This window comes from Paroedura picta, chromosome 8 (genome assembly GCF_049243985.1).
Source record: "Paroedura picta isolate Pp20150507F chromosome 8, Ppicta_v3.0, whole genome shotgun sequence".
NCBI classification, from domain to species: domain Eukaryota; kingdom Metazoa; phylum Chordata; class Lepidosauria; order Squamata; family Gekkonidae; genus Paroedura; species Paroedura picta.
In genome coordinates, this window is record NC_135376.1 from 8032212 (window position 1) to 8049852 (window position 17641).

At 50.0% G+C, this 17641-nt stretch overlaps 1 protein-coding gene across 1 annotated transcript in view; it reads left to right on the forward strand.

Annotated features, from left to right (window-relative positions):
• Positions 1-730: 730 nt before the first annotated feature.
• MCCC1 (methylcrotonyl-CoA carboxylase subunit 1) overlaps positions 731-17641 on the forward strand; it is a 32836-nt gene continuing 15925 nt past the window's right edge. The window contains exons 1-11 of the mRNA XM_077348290.1: positions 731-841; positions 3062-3108; positions 4437-4576; positions 6233-6328; positions 7928-8049; positions 9979-10126; positions 10906-11027; positions 13119-13230; positions 14809-14890; positions 16210-16337; positions 17458-17641. Of these exons, the coding sequence (XP_077204405.1) occupies positions 774-841; positions 3062-3108; positions 4437-4576; positions 6233-6328; positions 7928-8049; positions 9979-10126; positions 10906-11027; positions 13119-13230; positions 14809-14890; positions 16210-16337; positions 17458-17641 (1249 nt within the window). The 5' untranslated portion in view covers positions 731-773. The remainder of the gene's footprint in view (positions 842-3061; positions 3109-4436; positions 4577-6232; positions 6329-7927; positions 8050-9978; positions 10127-10905; positions 11028-13118; positions 13231-14808; positions 14891-16209; positions 16338-17457) is intronic.

Genomic DNA, 17641 nt, shown 5'->3' on the forward strand with positions numbered 1-17641 from the left:
TTATGATTATTATGAAATAATCATAATAATAGCTGTGTTGAACCGAGGCAGCTGGCCAAAGCAGGACCTTGACCAACCGAGTTTCATTCTGGGTACAAACCTCTGTGTGTGGGCACACTTCCATCCAAGGGGGTCGCGTGCATGGTCCACTGCCAGGGGCAGTCAACCTGTGGTCCTCCAGATGCCCATGGACTACAATTCCCATGCGCCCCTACCAGCAAATGCTGCTGGGAATTGTAGTCCATGGACATCTGGAGGACCACAGGTTGACTACCCCTGATGTACTCCGAAGCAACCCAACAAGAGTTCTGCGTCCGGGGGCACCCTGGAGACCCACCCCTTCTGGGCACCCGCTCTGGCGTGCGGGCAACCGATGCCCCCTCCACCGTGGCCTCCCCTGGAGACCGACGGGGCGGCCGGGCGGGTCTGGAGCGACGCAGCGGCGTCTGCGCCCCGGTGGGTGGCCGCACGGGCCGGAGGGCGCAGAGCCACCCAGTTCTCCGCAGGCTTCCTGTGCCCAGGTTGGCCCTGGGGGCGCCGTGGCCGTGAGCCCGTCTCCAGGCTGGGAAAAGCCGGCTCGGGCCACAAGAGCGAGCGGCGGCGCGCCCGGGTTTAGGCGAGGAGGCGGAGAAGGGGGCGGCGTGGCCGTCTCTCCTTCCTCCCTTCTCCGCCCTGGCCGGCCTCGCCTCCCGGCCGCCGCGCCTGATAGGCTCCCCCAGCCCAGCCCAGCCCCGCTCCGCCCGGATCCAGCAGCGGCAGCAGCAGCAGCAGCCATGGCGGCGCGGGGCTTGTGGCGAGCGGCCGAGTGGCGGGGCCGGGCCGTGCGAGGCCTGCCGTGCCCGTGAGTGGGGCGCAGGGCGCAGGGGAGGCACCGGCAGGGCTGGGCGCGGGCAGGAGGGCGGGTTATAGCCTCCGGAGCGCACAGGTCAGCCCCCCTGGAGGAAGTGGGGGCCTTTGCCCGGCCCAGGTCTCTGCATTCCCCAGGAGCCACCCCCAAATCTCCAGGACTTTCCCCGCCTGGAGTTGGCAACCTTACCCCTTCTGGCAGCCCGTTCTCCCGGAGATTCCTGCCTGGGGCGGGGAGTGGATGGAGGGATCAGCCTCATAATAATGATTTTTTATTTTTGTAGCCCGCCCTTCCCGGCTGGCTCGGGCTGGGCAGCAAGAAGAAATAGACAAGCAAATGCCTTCCATGAACGAACAGGGTTTTGAAACGTGCATGAAATTAACACAGATGGGTGCTGGTTGAAGCCAGCACTCTGGGGCTATGCTTGCGAGCTAGGGGTGCTAGCCTCCAGGTGGGACCTGGGGATCGCCTGGGGTGACAGAGAACAGACATAGATTCCCCTGGAGAAAATTGCCCCTAAAAAGGTAGACTGTATACGCAGGGGTAGTCAAACTGCGGCCCTCCAGATGTCCATGGACTACAATCCCCATGAGCCCCTGCCAGCGAATGCTGGCAGGGGCTCATGGGAATTGTAGTCCATGGACATCTGGAGGGCCGCAGTTTGACTGCCCTATAGTATTAGACCCCATTGAAGTCCCTCCCAAACCCTGCTGAGAGCGGCGCATACACCTGGGAGCGTTACTGCCGTGGTCCCCAGGACTATGTGCCACTCACGTGCCAGCCTGACCTACGTTCACAGTGATGTTGGGAGGACAAAACGGAAGAGGGGAGAGCGATGTGTGCCATTTTGGTTCCCCAGTGGGGTGAAAGGCGGGACATAATGAGCATGGGTGGGAGTGCGCATCAAGCACACTGTAGGCGGTCCTGGGCCCGAAGGAAAGGTTGGGTAACAATATTCTTAATAAGTAAAGACAACAGTAAACAGGGAAGGGCATGCAACAGATTGCACAACAGAGGCACAGGTGACCTGGCGGCTGTTCCGCCACAGGTAGGCTGATGCTAGCCCTAGGTGCCCTAACCACTACACCGTGCTTCAGTCTGGCCATGATAGCTTTCGTTTCGGCTGTGCAGTCCCGTGCATGCTTATGTTGGAACGAACAGTGCAGTTTGCTTCCCACTAGCAGCTGTACGGAGAGGGGGTGGACGGTCTCAGCCATGGCACCAAGGCCCTGCCACATTTGAAGGCTTTGGCTCAGAGCTGAAGCATCTGTTTTGCATGGCGAAAGTCCCAGATCCAATCCCTGGCAGCTCTCAGTGTTTGGGGGGTGGGGAGGGCAACAATAGGAGAACTTCTGAAGTTCTGGTCCTGGTGGTGGATGTCCTGAGGGCACCTGGATTTTTGGGCACTGTGTGACTCAGAGTGTTGGATTGGATGGGCCATTGGCCTGATCCAACATGGCTTCTCTTCTGTTCTTATGTCTGAAGCAACAATGTTCTGGATTCTTGCTGCTTGAGGGCAAGAGTGGGAGGGCTTCTGGGATTCTGGTGGACCTTCTGAGGGCACCTGGGTTTTGGCTGTTGTGTGACACAGTGTTGGACTGGGTGGGCCATTGGCCTGATCTAACATGGCTTCTTTTATGTTCTTAAATGTGGGGAAAAGATACAGCACAGGATTGGTTTGTTGTATGGGGCAGGTGAGAATGGACTCTAGCCCCTGTTGCTGAACATAGAATCATAGAGTTGGAAGGTACCTCCTGGGTCATCTAGTCCAACCCCCTGCACTATGCAGGATACTCACAACCCTCTCGTTCATCCACTGTAACCTGCCACCCCCTTGAGCCTTCCCAGAATCAGCCTCTCCCTCAGATGGCTCTCCAGCCTCTGTTTAAAAATCCCCAAAGATGGAGAACCCACCACCTCCTGAGGAAGCCCATTCCACTGAGGAACTGCTCTAATTGTCAGGAGAAGATGTTTGATTTCACTTCATTGTGGAGTGGGTGGTGGGGAGGTGATGTTTCCCAGATGTGGCACCAAATGATTCTTGAATTTTTTTCCTATCTTTGCCTTTTGAATACCACTTCCCTTCTAATGTGACTGAATAATTAAGCTAATGTTATGAAACAATTACCCACTGCCCATTTAGGAACAAGAAATTACTTGTTGGAAATAGACTTTCATGCAACTGTGTCTTTTGCCTCTTTGTCCCCAACACAGAAAATGGATTTGGATCCCAAGAGCTGCAAAATACTCCTGTGCAACAGGTAACTTGTCCAGGAAGCTTGGTTCAGGCACTTCCAATATTTTTACAATACCAGCTTGGGGTAGTGGCTAGAACAGGGATTCCCAACCAGCAAGAGGAGGGCGTCAGAAGGAACGTCTTTGCTACTAAGACTGTATCAGGCACATCTTTACTACCAGGACTTAGCCCAGGGAATCTATATATGGAATGGTGTATGTGCACATGGGAGAGCTAATTCCTCCTTGCCTAGAAACAGTTCCCTGGAAACATTTTAAGGGTCAAGTATAGAGCTGTTCTTCATGGGTTGGGAAATTCCTGTAAGTGTGGAGGTGGAGCCTGGGGAGGGCAGTTTTGGAAAAGGGAGCCTACATGGAGTATATTCATAGAATCATAGGATCATAAAATTGGAAGGGGTCATCCAGGCCATCTAGTCCCACCCTCTGCTCAATGCAGGATCAGCCTAAAGCAGGGGTAGTCAAACTGCGGCCCTCCAGATGTCCATGGACTACAATTCCCATGAGCCCCTGCCAGCCTTCGACTACAATGGGAATTGTAGTCCATGGACATCTGGAGGGCCGCAGTTTGACTACTCCTGGCCTAAAGGGTCCATATGCCAAAGTACCACTTTCTCCGACGGAACTGATCTCGGTAGTCTGGAAATCCATCGTAATGCGGGAGACGTCCAGGCCCCATGTAGAGATGGGCAAGTTTCGCCAATCAATATGCCTGGAATTGTAACTGGAGAACTCAAATGCCGCAAGTCGATCCAGCCTGCTTGTTGTTTGGAACAGTGGTCCCCAACCTTTTTATCACCGGGGACCACTCAACGCCTTTTACTGAGGCCCGGTGGGGGGGGCGGTAGTTTACTCCTCTACTCTCAACCACTGCCCTGACGCTCTCTGATCGCTTTGGTAATGTTTAAACATCCCTTCAAAATAAGATACAGACACGCCACAACAATGAACATAAGGAACATTTTATTTCCATGGAAATTTTAACTCATGACAATGACAAATCGATGGGAACCCTGAGCTTGTTTCTCTGCAACGAGATAGTCCCATCTGGGAGTGATGGGAGACAAGGACACCCGAAGTGTGTTGTAAAGGGCCGGGGGGGGGGGTGAAGTAAAGGGCCGGGGGGGGGGAAGGCATCCTTCGGGGCCCACCTCCAATTAGTCGAAGGACCACATGTGGTCTGCGGCCCACAGGTTGGGGATTGCTAGTTTGGAAGACAGAATAAATAATCGAATGATGCCAACATTCTAATCTAGGAGGTATTTGCAGGAAAATAATTGGCCGGTTTCTTTGCAAGGGCGTGCTTCCTAACTTTTAAAAAATCTTTCACATCCAGGACAAAGCACCATCGAGAAGATCCTGGTTGCCAATCGCGGCGAAATTGCCTGCAGGGTTATGCGGACCGCCAGGAAGCTGGGCGTGAAATCGGTGGCAGTGTACAGTGAGGCCGACAGGGACTCAATGCATGTTGCCCTGGTACAACCCCTTTGTCAAAACTTTGCCGGGCTCCTCTTGAGAAACCTTGTTTGTTTGGTTTTTAATTTATATTTTTAGGTATTTTTTAACATGCAGACAAAAACAGACGGTAGAAGATAACACGGCCGACAACAGAAACATCAGAACAGAAACAAGGAACTAAATTCTACTAAACACATAAATTACATAATATTTTTCCAAACGTTGCTATCTGAAAATTTCTTCTTTTCTATTATTCAATTTCCCCCAAATTAAATTCAAGTAGTTCCTTTTACTAGTTCCTTGGACCACTTTAATGTTATTAGTTATAATAATATTTTTGGCCGTGGAGCGAGCTCCCCAATGAAATCAAGGCCCTATCAAAACTCAAGCAGTTCCGTAGATTAGGGGTAGTCAACCTGTGGTCTTCCAGATGTTCATTGACTACAATTCCCATGAGCCCCTGCCAGCATTTTCATGGGAATTGTAGTCCATGAACATCTGGAGGACCACAGGTTGACTACCCCTGCCAGAGCTCTCCCACCAGGCTGTTGGTCGAGGCCAGTGTTGGGACCTTCCTACAACCTAGCAGGCAACTCACTGATCTTCCATAGGTTGTGAAATTTTGCTGCTTTGACTGCTACTGTTACAAATGCCTTCAATGTACTTTCATCTTTTACTGTTCTATGCACACTGCCCCGAGATATGGTGGGGGGCAGTGTATAAATTAAGAAGAAGAAGATGAAGAGTTGGTTCTTATATGCTGGTTTTCTCTACCTGAAGGAGTCTCAAAGTAGCTTATAATCGCCTTCCCTTTCCTCTCCCCACCACAGACACCCTGTGAGGGAGGTGAGGCTGAGAGAGCCCTGAGATTACTGAGGAAGAAGAAGAGTTGGTTCTTATATGCCGCTTTTCTCTACCTGAAGGAGTCTCAGAGTGGCTTACATAAGCCTTCCCTTTCCTCTCCCCCCAACAGACACCCTGTGAGGGAGGGGAGGCTGAGAGATCCCTGAGATTACTGAAGAAAAAGAAGAAGAATTGGTTCTTTTATGCTGCTTTTCTCTACCCGAAGGAGTCTCAGAGTGGCTTATTGAGAAGATAAAATGGAGAACAATGTAAGGTATTTCAGATCCCCTGTGGGAAGAAGAAGAGTTGGCTTTTATACCCCACTTTTCTCTTCCCAAAGGAGTCTCAAAGCAGTTTACAATCTTCTTCCCTTTTCCTCTCCCCACAACAGACACCCTGTGAGGGAGGTGAGGCTGAGAGAGCCCTGATATTTCTGCTCGGTCAGAACAGCTTTATCAGGACTGTGACTGGCCCAAGGTCACCCAGCTGGCTGCACATGGGAAAGCACGAAATATAACCCGTCTCGCCAGCTTAGAAGTCCGCACTCCTAACCACTACACAAAATGAATCAATAAAAATACAATGTCCTTCTGTGCAAGATGAGTCATTTTCAAGGTGTGCAAACGGAAAGCGCTAAAGGCAGGTGCCCCACAGCAGAGGCTCGTGACTTGTTCGTCGGATCCTATGACTGCTTAGGATATGACTGCAACCAGTTCAGCCACTTTAGTGATTTCTGGGATGGCAGCAAATGGCTTTGTTATGAAAAGATTGTGCCTTCCCCAGATGTGCCGTTTCCCGCAGAGCTTAGGCATGCCTTCCGTTTCCCTGCAGGCGGATGAAGCGTACGCCATTGGCCCTGCGCCTTCCCAGCAGAGCTACTTGTCCATGGAGAAGATCATGCAGGTGGCCAAGGAGTCGGCTGCACAGGTACAGATGCTAATTTCATTTCCCACCTACCCATAGCATGCTTGCATATTTTAAAAATCAACATCAGTTGGGCAGAAAGTCTTTCAACCTCAGATTTCTGCTGGCCTGCCTGGTTCTTGGAGGTCATGCCAGCTGCTGCAAGGAAGAGTTTCCTACCATTGCAGCTGAGGAGGCATCCTGAAGATGGGAAATGCGTATTGTTGCCAGCTCAAGCAATGGGAGGACTGGAAGCAAGTGACATTACTTCCAGTTAAAGCCTGGAAGAGACAATAGGTAACTCTAGGAATTGCCTTAAACTCCATGATTTACCATAGAATTTTCTGGGATTCCTAGAGCTACCTGTTGTCGCTTCCAAGTTGTACCTTGAAATGATGTGTTAGTGTGGAAACTGCAGCGGTTTGTTGCTTTATTTCCTACCACCAGTACCTGGAGCAGCTGCAGGCGGTAGAGATTGGCAGGAACCCCCACCCCCCCGCCATAGCAGGGAGGCCTGCGACCTTGGAAACGATGCAGAGTATGGCATCCAGGCCTTGCAGGGCACGTCAGGTTGCTACAAAGACTAGCGTTTTCCTTTATCTTGGAAGATTCCAGGGAGATTTCCCACGAGGCAGGATTGCTTGCTTTCCCCCCAAGCAAGCCTCTTAAAAAAGAGCTTGCCCAATTTCATCCGTATAAATCAGTAGGGGAGGTGCTGTGTCACATCCTATGTTTTGCAGGTGTTCCCTCTCCAGTGACACACATGTCCCTTAATTCAGGGGTAGTCAACCTGTGGCCCTCCAGATGTTCATGGACTACAATTCCCATGAGCCCCTGCCAGCGCTTGCTGGCAGGGGCTCAAGGGAATTGAAGTCCATGAACATCTGGAGGACCACAGGTTTGACTACCCCCGCTGACTCCTTCCCTGTTCTGCTTCCGTCAGCTGCTGGAAGCTTTTTTTGGCTTTGGCTTTTAAACAGTCTACGAGGCTGGGTTTCCTTTTGGCTCAAGCATGCGGGTAGCTCTCGGCCTGCTCTGCCGCGTGATGGCCCTGGATGGTTCTGAACTCTTCTTTTTGTCTTAAATTAAACCTGCCTTGTCATTTTTAATTGCTTTTGTTTTGTGTACTGTTTTGAGGGTCAGTGCAGCTCAGCATGCGAGTGTTTTAAAGAAATATGTAATAGGGAAGGGATGAGACCCCTTGTGGCTGTTGAGCCATCTGCACACTGAGAAAAGACTCCCTGATGACAGGAGCCTCGATGCTCAAAAGCCCATACCCTGGAAGTCTTGTTGGTCTCTAAGGTGTTACTGCACTCAAAGCTAGCTGGCCAGCCCCCTTTGTGCAGCTAAAGGACCCCAGGAATCAGTGCCCTGTGGCAGGCAGTCTGGTCAGTCTGACCCTCCTGTCGTCCCTTACTACATGCCATGGGTTCAGTTGAAAAGCGAGCCGACATCCTAGGAGCCATCGGGCTAAACTCTTGTTTCTTGTTTACCTCTCCCCCCCTTCTCTTCCTATGGCTCTCGCTATATTGGGGCTTGTGAACAGTCTCTGAGGGCAGCCCCACGTGGGGCACATTACAGTAGTCTAGTCTCATACTGTGCTGTTGGTGCTTCCTGTCCTAGGCTATTCATCCGGGCTATGGCTTCCTGTCTGAGAACACGGAATTTGCAGAACTCTGCAGTAGGGAAGGCATCATCTTTATAGGGCCGCCTTCAGCTGCCATTCGAGACATGGGCATTAAGAGGTATTTGATTCCGCTTTATGGATAAACCAGTTTTATGAGACTGTTGACATGCGTTTGTATCTGGCTGTGGCTTTTCAGACGAATAGGATTCATTTATTTAATGTATATTTCAGCCCGGTTTTGTCAGATCTCGGAAGCTAAGCAGGAACAGCGCTGGCTAATATTTGGATGGGAGACCTCCAAGAATACCAGGGTCATGGCTCGGAGGCAGGCCATGGCAAGCCACCTCTGAACATTTCTTGCCTTGTAAACCCCACAGGGTCGCCCACATAAGTCAGCTTTGACTTGGCAGCACTTCCTACCACCGTATTTACGCTTTTTCTCAACAGAAAATTCCCGACATGGGTTAAAAGGAGAGCACAGACATGATTAAAAGAGAGAGCCAGCTTGGTGCAGTGGTTGAGTGGCAGCTTCTAAATCTGGTGAGCTGTGTTTGATTCCCCGCTCCTCCACATGCGGCCAGCTGGGTGACCTTGGGCTAGTCACAGTCCTATTAGAGCTGTTCTCACAGAGCAGTCTCTCTCAGAGCTCTCTCAGCCCCATCTGCCTCACAGGGTGTCTGTTGTGGGGAGAGGAAGGGATGGCGATTGTAAGCTGTTTTAAGACTCCTTCGGGCAGTGATAAGCGGGGTATAAAACCCAATTCTTGTTGCGGAAGTTCAGCCGTGGCAGCCATTTTGTGGCTGGCCCCATCTTCTGCAGCAGCCATTTTGTAGAGGCCATTTTGTTACTGCACCCAGCGCGCCATGTCAGAATTTCAAATGGAATTGCAGGCTCAAAAAGTCCCTGGGTCAGAGTGACTTAGTCACGTAACTTTCTTGCATTCAGCAGTTGGGATCAGAAGAATCAGGACAAGGAGGGGCAAGAAACTCTGCATTGCTTTCAAGTCTAGTAGAACTTTCGGGCTATAAATATCTGAGAGACTCTCAAAAGCTTATACCCTGAAAATGTTTTTTTCTCTAAGGTGCTCCTGGCCTCTAATCTAGTTGTTCTACCACAGGCCAATAGAGTTGCCCCTGGAAATTGTGCATTGCTTTATTAAAGTATCAGAACATAAGCCATGTTAAAGAATAGAACAGCCATGGTGGTGAAAATTAAACAGAAGAAACTACAAAACCCAGCAAGCTTTGTTTTACGATCTCTTTTGCCACCTGTTACACCTGCTAGGGAGCTTCGGTGGGCCAGTTGTCATTTCCTAGCTTTTGTGTGTGTGTGTGTGTGTGTGTGTGGCACAGGGAATAGCTTTCTGTGGAAGGGAATCATGTCATTGATGGTGGCTTGTAGATTCTTTGGGTAAAACAAAACACAGCTTTTTGTGGGATTTATTATTTAGAGCCTCTTGTGGCGCAGAGTGGTAAGGCAGCAGACATGCAGTCTGAAAGCTCTGCCCATGAGGCTGGGAGTTCGATCCCAGCAGCCGGCTCAAGGTTGACTCAGCCTTCCATCCTTCCGAGGTCGGTAAAATGAGGACCCAGCTTGCTGGGGGGTAAACGGTAATGACTGGGGAAGGCACTGGCAAACCACCCCGTATTGAGTCTGCCATGAAAACGCTAGAGGGCGTCACCCCAAGGGTCAGACATGACCCGGTGCTTGCACAGGGGATACCTTTACCTTTACCTTTTTATTATTTATTTACTTATTTATTGTATGGCTTGTAGTGTAGCCAGGGGATTTGAGGCTTGCCTGGCAGCCAGGCAAGGGATTTTGGAGGTGGTTTGCCATTGCCTACCTCTGCTTCATGACCCCTAGTGTTCCTCCGAGGAACTACCACCCAAATCCTTAGAGGTCTCCCATCCAAATGCTAATCAGGGTCATCCCTGCTTAGCTTCTGAGATGTGATGGGATCGGGCTTGCCTTTTTCTGGGATGGGATCAAAGCACACGAGACGCTCCCCTTTCAGTGCCGCTGAGTCTCCTTTCACTTCTTGAAGCACCTCCAAGGCCATCATGGCCGCTGCAGGGGTCCCGGTGGTGGAAGGTTATCACGGAGAAGACCAGTCCGATGGATGCTTGAAGGAACATGCCAGAAGAATAGGCTATCCTGTGATGATCAAAGCGGTTCGTGGGGGTGGAGGAAAGGTAAGGAACCCGGGAAGGTACTCCTCCATTGATGTGCAGAAATGGTGCCCTCAAAAGGTCTGGTCCTCCAGTCAAGAGATGCTCAGAACATCGCGTGACGATTGCTGCGCCAGTGCGACACTTTGGGCCATTGCTGCTTTTTGTCGTTCTCCTCAGTAATATTTAAGTTTCTTGTAACTTGTTCGTCGAGTGGTCTTCTGTTCAGGTGCACAGCCCTCCCTCTGGAGTTGTAGGACAGGGCAGCAAACGTGAAGCATGTCTTTTTGTCAAGCCTCCAATCAGCATGGGGGGGCCCCTCCAACCTGCATAGCTGATTAAATATTCAGTGGCCAATAAGAAATCCCCCTGGACAGGACCCCCTTCTTGCCACACCCACTTCCTAAGAACATTTGGAGGGCATCAGGAAGGGTGTCAGTGTGCATCAAGTTGCCCCCTATGTCCCATGTTTGGGACCACTGGCAAACGCAGTGGAATAGTCCATGTCTCTGTTACCTTTATGCAGCACTTACCTGAACCATACTGCTGCTATTATAGCTGTATTACCTTTATAAAACGACCCCTTTTTCTCTTGTTGAGAGCTGCCTTCTGTACTTCCTCTGTTTGGTGAGTTTGCTCAGTAGCAACTGATTTGAAGTTAGGAAATTGTACAGACGATCCTTCGAATTAGCTTAGTGATAAACAGAGTGGGTTTAGGAGACCCTGCTGCTCCCCCCCTCCCTCCCCCGAGTAACTCTCCCTTTTCTTGTTTTATGTAACAAAATCGCTGTGTTCCTTCCTAGGGCATGAGAATCGCTTTCTCGGAAAAAGAGTTCCAGGAGCAGTTGGAATCGGCCCGGAGAGAAGCAAAGAAGTCTTTTAACAACGATGACATGTTGATAGAGAAATTTGTCGATAACCCAAGGTGACCAAATAACCGTACTTGCGTGTAAACCTTTAAGGCGGGGATTCCCAACCAGGGCTCTGCGGACCCATGGGCTTCCACTGGAGCTCAGGAGGGGGTTCGCGCCCTTTCTCCTCCTGCCTTACCGGAGTTTGTTTTATTTATTTATCTATCTATTTATTTTTATGCTGCCGCTCTTCCAGTGGTCTCATGGCAGTTCACACAAAATAAAACAATAAAATACAATAAAACCCTATAAAATGCCACACAACGATGGATGGATGGATGGATGGATGGATGGATGGATGGATGGATGGATGGATGGATGGATGGATGGATGGATGGATAGATGGATAGATGGATAGATGGATAGATAGATAGATAGATAGATAGATAGATAGATAGATAGATAGATAGATAGATAGATAGATAGATAGATAGATAGATGCCAACCTCTTACTCATCTCCAAACCCCTCCCTCCCTCCCTCCCTCCTGAAGCTAATTCTGTGGAGATTCAAGGGGGTGGCAGGTGACAGTGGGTGAGCGATAGGGTTGTGGGTGTCCTGCATGGTGCAGGGGGTTGGACTAGATGACCCACAAGGTCCCTTCCAACTCTATGATTCTATGATTCCTCCCCCTGTTCCACGGCAGGGTCAAGTTTTCTTCTGCTGGGAGCGAGGAGCCAGATCTAATAGACATCGGGGGGGGGGGGTTGGAGTTGGCCGCCAGCTGCTTCCGTTGCTCCCCCTCTCCCTGCCCAAGCGTGAGTGAGTTCTCTTGTGGTTTCTGCACCTGGGACTCCCGGCTTAACCGCCTCTTGTCTCTCCTCCCCTCAGCGCTCCTTGAGCCTGCCTGTCAGCACAGGTGGTGAGGTCTCTTCCAGAGACATGGCACTTTGGGGGACGTAATAAACACAATGCTTGAGATAGAACCATCGATTCCCCCAAAAGTCACCGTCAATAGAATCAGAATCCACCAGCTGCACCGTAGAGTTCTGTTATGAAATCCAATCGTTCTTTTCTCAGTGATTTTAGAAGAGGAAGAAGAGTTGGTTCTTATATGCCGCTTTTCCCTACCCGAAGGAGGCTCAAAGCGCCTTACAGTCGCCTTCCCATTCCTCTCCCCACAACAGACACCCTGTGGGGTGGGTGAGGCTGAGAGAGCCCTGAGATCACTGCTCGGTCAGAACAGTTTTATCAGTGCCGTGGCGAGTCCAAGGCCACCCAGCTGGCTGCATGTGGGGGAGCGCAGAATCGAACCTGGCATGCCAGATTAGAAGTCCGCACTCCTAACCACTACACCAAACTGGCTTTTATTAGATGCACATAAACAAGCATAACCACGAAGTAACCAAAACAAGTTCCCAGGCACAGTCCTCATTTTCAGAGGGACACCTCCTTCAGTGGTGATTCAGTCTGTGATTCTGTTTATTCATATTTAATAATTAATCCTATAACATTCTATGAGTATCACATTGGCGCATAGTGCTTCACATACCTGGGTCCTTTCAAACAGCAACCAGCTGACCTCACTTCCGGGGCTCATCCAAGCCTGAAAATAACTCCACAGTCAAAAGTTTGAAAAGGACTGCTTTGAGGGAATGTGGGCCTCTTGTGGTGCAGGGTGGTAAGGCAGCAGACATGCAGTCTGAAGCTCTGCCCATGAGGCTGGGAGTTCGATCCCAGCAGTCGGCTCAAGGTTGACTCAGCCTTCCATCCTTCCGAGGTCGGTAAAATGAGTACACAGCTTGCTGGGGGATAAACGGTAATGACTGGGGAAGGCACTGGCAAACCACCCCGTATTGTCTGCCATGAAAACGCTGGAGGGCGTCACCCCAAGGGTCAGACATGACCCGGTGCTTGCACAGGGGATACCTTTACCTTTAAGAGAATGTACGGAGACGGAGGGTGGGGGTTTTAGGTCAGGGAGAGGAGGGAAGGCATAATTTCCAAACCTAAAATATGGAATATGCTAACGCACATCAGTTTCTCAAGCAGAAGCTGTTGGTGCGGGTTGTTCTCTTTGCAACTTACTCGGTTGTGGTTTTGCATTTGTGAACACAATTGCGATTGTCGTACTTCATTTATGCTCTTTCTAAAAAACTGCAACAGGCACGTAGAAGTTCAAGTGTTTGGCGATCAGCACGGCAACGTGGTCTACCTGTTTGAAAGAGACTGTAGCGTACAGAGAAGGCATCAGAAGATCATAGAGGAAGCGCCGGGGGTAAGTGGCCATTTCCCTAAGATTGAAGAACTTGGGACCCACCCCTTTTGTTCCTTTTATTGACGTAATTTTGGTTGCTTTCTCCATATGCCCCGTGATTTAGAGACCCCTGAAACATGGGAAAGCATCTTAGTGCGGGATTTCTTGTTTTAGCTGTCCTTAAAATTCTGCCCTAACCCATTAAGGTTGTCACTTGGAGGAGGGCAGGATGCTGTTTCTGCTGGCTGCAGAGGAGAGGACACGCAGTAATGGGTTTGAACTACAAGTACAACGATATAGGCTAGATATCAGGAAAAAATTTTCACAGTCAGAGTAGTTCAGCAGTGGAATAGGCTGCCTAAGGAGGTGGTGAGCTCCCCCTCACTGGCAGTCTTCAAGCAAAGGTTGGATACACACTTTTCTTGGATGTTTTAGGATGCTTAGGGCTGATCCTGCGTTGAGCAGGGGGTTGGACTAGATGGCCTCTATGGCCCCTTCCAACTCTATGATTCTATGATTCTATTCTATGATTATTCTGTTTCCAGGTAGTTTTGTAATATGTCTCCCTAGAAACACCGAGCAAATTGCCTTTTCCAACCCTTTGACCATGGAGGAGCCCCTGAAATAATTTTTCAGATTTTGAGGAGCCCCGGACGTGATGTCAGCTAGTCATGCCCACCCTGCCACGCCCCCGGAAGTGACATCACTCCCTACATCCTTTTGCTCCCTCCCCCTGCTCTACTTCATGCTGGCTGGAAAGAAGACCAGGAGCTGAGAAGACAGCCTGGACCCCCCCCCCCGCCCCCATATCACGCCACTTCAGAACTCTTGTGGACCCCCTTCAGAGCTCCCGCAGACCCCAACGGTCCACGGACCCCTGGATGGGAATCCCTGGTCTAGCCTGCCCATTTATCAGCAGGATGCTTGATTCTTCTGAGGGGCCAACAGAATTTGTGTCCGTCTTGGGGAAATGCCTAACATATCGCACAATCCTAGTCAGAGTTACTCTAAGCCCTTTGCCACCAGTGGGTTAACACTGCCTAGGATTGCACTGTTAGTTGTCCAAGGCACAGATTTTCAAATGGGATGTTACTTATAGGAATCGCATCCCCTCCTGTCCTGAGGTAATTTCAGCCAACCTGACTGGCTTGTATCGGCCCTTTATGTAGTACGTGGCTTAGGGCAGGGGTAGTCAACCTGTGGTCCTCCAGATGTCCATGGACGACAATTCCCATGAGCCCCTGCCAGCATTTGCTGGCAGGGGCTCATGGAAATTGTAGTCCATGGACATCTGGAGGACCACAGGTTGACTACCCCTGGCTTAGGGCTTTCCCACATTCTCATTTTCTGTTTCTTTGAGGCTTCTCAGACCTTTATTGTATTAATGGCTTTATTTTGTTTTATTTGGACAGGGTCGAGATTCACCATGTCCAGTTAGGCCTAGTTTATGTGGATGCTCGCATGTTGAAAGGTAGCCTGTAGAACAACGTCCGAAGACTAGGCAGCCTCTTAGCATTCACTTTTGCCCCTAGGTGGGTAAACGCGGCAAGCACCGAATGCTGCTCTGTGTAATCGGAGAACTCTCTCTTTTGCTCCTAGCCGGGGATTAAACTTGACGTGAGAAGAAAACTCGGAGAGGCGGCTGTCAAGGCAGCCAAAGCGGTCAACTACGTTGGGGCAGGTATTGTAAGCTTCCCTAGATTCTGGTGTGGTGCTCGGATCACCCGCTGGTGGGAGTTCGTCTGTCTACTCTAGGTGACAGGAGAGCCCTGCTGGATCAGACCAATAGTCTATGTCAGGGGTAGTCAAACTGCAGCCCTCCAGATGTCCATGGACTACAATTCCCAGGAGCTCCTGCCAGCATTCGCTGGCAGGGGCTCCTGGGAATTGTAGTCCATGGACATCTGGAGGACCGCAGTTTGACTACCCCTGGTCTATGTAGTCCAGCATCCTGTCTCACACAATGGCCAGCTGGTTCCTTTGGAGGGCCAGCAGCAGGGCAGAGAGGCCGAGGCCTTCATAAGGACATCAGAAGAGCCCTGCTGGGTCAGACCAGGGGACCATTCGGTCCAGCATCCTGTCTCACACAGTGGCCAAGAAAAATAATTAACAAATCGTGTGGCCGACTACATATTTGTTGTTGTTAGGTGCAAAGTCATCTCTGACCCATAGCGACCCCATGGACAGTGATCCTCCAGGCCTTCCTGTCCTCTACCATTCCCCGGAGTCCATTTAAGTTTGCACCGACTGCTTCAGTGACTCCATCCAGCCACCTCATTCTCTGTCGTCCCCTTCTTCTTTTGCCCTCAATCGCTCCCAGCATTAGGCTCTTCTCCAGGGAGTCCTTCCTTCTCATGAGGTAAGGTGATCCACTGGAGAAGGAAATGGCAAACCACTCCGGTATCTTTGCCATGAAAACTCTATGGACTACATCTTAGGAGCGCAAGGAAGCAAGGGTGAAAATAAAGTCTCTTTATTGGGTTTCCTTTGAACATTTAAGTGAGTTGATGCTGAAAGCTGAGCTGAACAAGGTTACAGTATATCCTTGTTTCAATTGAATTTCCTCAGCAGCAAAAACATGTCTCAAGTAACAATTTCCAAGAAGGACAAGGAATAAATGAGACTTACCCTGTACAGCATAGAAAACAGCTCTAAGAAGGAACCAAGCTCAAAATGGCTGTTGTATCAGTTTCTGGGGAGCACGTGTGTGTGCGCTGTTGTGGTTGTCCTCTCCATGGGCTTTGCAGAGGCAACTTGTTGGCCGCTACAACTGATAGGCCCTTGGTACGATCCAGCATGGCTCTTCTCCTGTCCCCTGGCCTTTGGGGTTGTGCACCTCCTGAAGGATTCCGAAGCTCATTTGAGATTATCGTGTTTCACCGGAGATGAATTCTGGGCCAGGGTCAAAGAAATTAAGCCGGGGGTTCAGGCTACTCTCCGACTATCCTGGAGAAAGTGTTTCTCCCCTCCATGAAATATTCCCTCCCTTAAATATTCCAGGCACGGTCGAATTCATCATGGACGGAGCACACAACTTCTACTTCATGGAGATGAACACCCGGCTGCAGGTGGAGCACCCGGTGACGGAGATGGTCACGGGGACTGACCTGGTGGAGTGGCAGCTGCGAGTAAGCATCTCCAGCTAGGGCTGGTAGCTTCAGTACGATGGCCACGTCCCAGCAGGGCCCTCTTTGCCTGTCCTCCTTGGAATATCGCTGCATTTTTTTAACTTACTACAAATAACCATGACATTCCAATGCAGGGGTAGTCAACCTGTGGTCCTCCAGATGTCCATGGACTACAATTCCCATGAGCCCCTGCCAGCGTTTGCTGGCAGGGGCTCATGGGAATTGTAGTCCATGGACATCTAGAGGACCACAGGTTGACTATCCCTGTTCCAATGCGTTCATCCAATTTAACGTGAGTCTCTTATTCCTTTCCCTTCCGCACTGTGATGCTGTGCAGAATGCTGACTCCAGCTGTCCTGTGTACCTGTGTTCATATGTTACTAGTAGTTGTAGTTGATTCCTAACTGGTGTTCTCTGCTTGAGAAGGGAGGAACAGCACTGCTTGCACATGTGGCAGCAGCCAGCCGCAATCATGCGTGTGCCTGTTGGATGCGCGGTTTATTATAGCAGTGTAGCAGTGAACCTAAAATGTGTCTTTTCCAGGACAGTGGCTGTAATTCCTCAAATCATGGTGCAAATGTTAATTTGTTGTACCTATTAAGGGATTTTTTTCTATTTAATTTCTAAGAAAATTTCAAACAGATCCATACATAGTAATAAAAAAAATCCTATGAAATATGTTATAAATTTGTTCCCCACCCCACAGTTAAGGTGAACCCATCCCCAAAAACTAATCAGTTCATGAATCCAGTTTTTGTATCGCACTTGACTGTTTTTTGTGGCTTTTTGGTAAGCAGTTAATTTCATCCACCCACCCACCCACCCACTCACTCACTCACTCACTCACTCACTCACTCACTCACTCATTCATTCATTCATTCATTCATTCATTCATTCATTCATTCATTCATTTTTCAGGCCGGCTAATTTCACTCGAATATAAATCTCTTTGATTTTCGACAGCCACTCCTGTATCTTAGGGATATTTTTTTATTTTGCACAAACCAGCATAATATAAATGCTCTTCGGGGATTCTTTTTAAAACCGGTACGTCTGTTTTTATTGTATGATTAATCCATGATTCTTTGACCTCGGGGTTTCCTCTCGCTTCCCTTTACAGGTGGCTGCGGGAGAGACGCTCCCTTTAGCTCAGGAAGAGATCTCCCTCGAGGGCCACGCGTTCGAAGCCCGGATCTACGCCGAAGATCCCAACAACAATTTCATGCCGGGCGCCGGCCCCTTGTTGCACGTCTCCACGCCGCCGGCCGACAGCTGCACCCGCATAGAAACTGGGGTAAGACAAG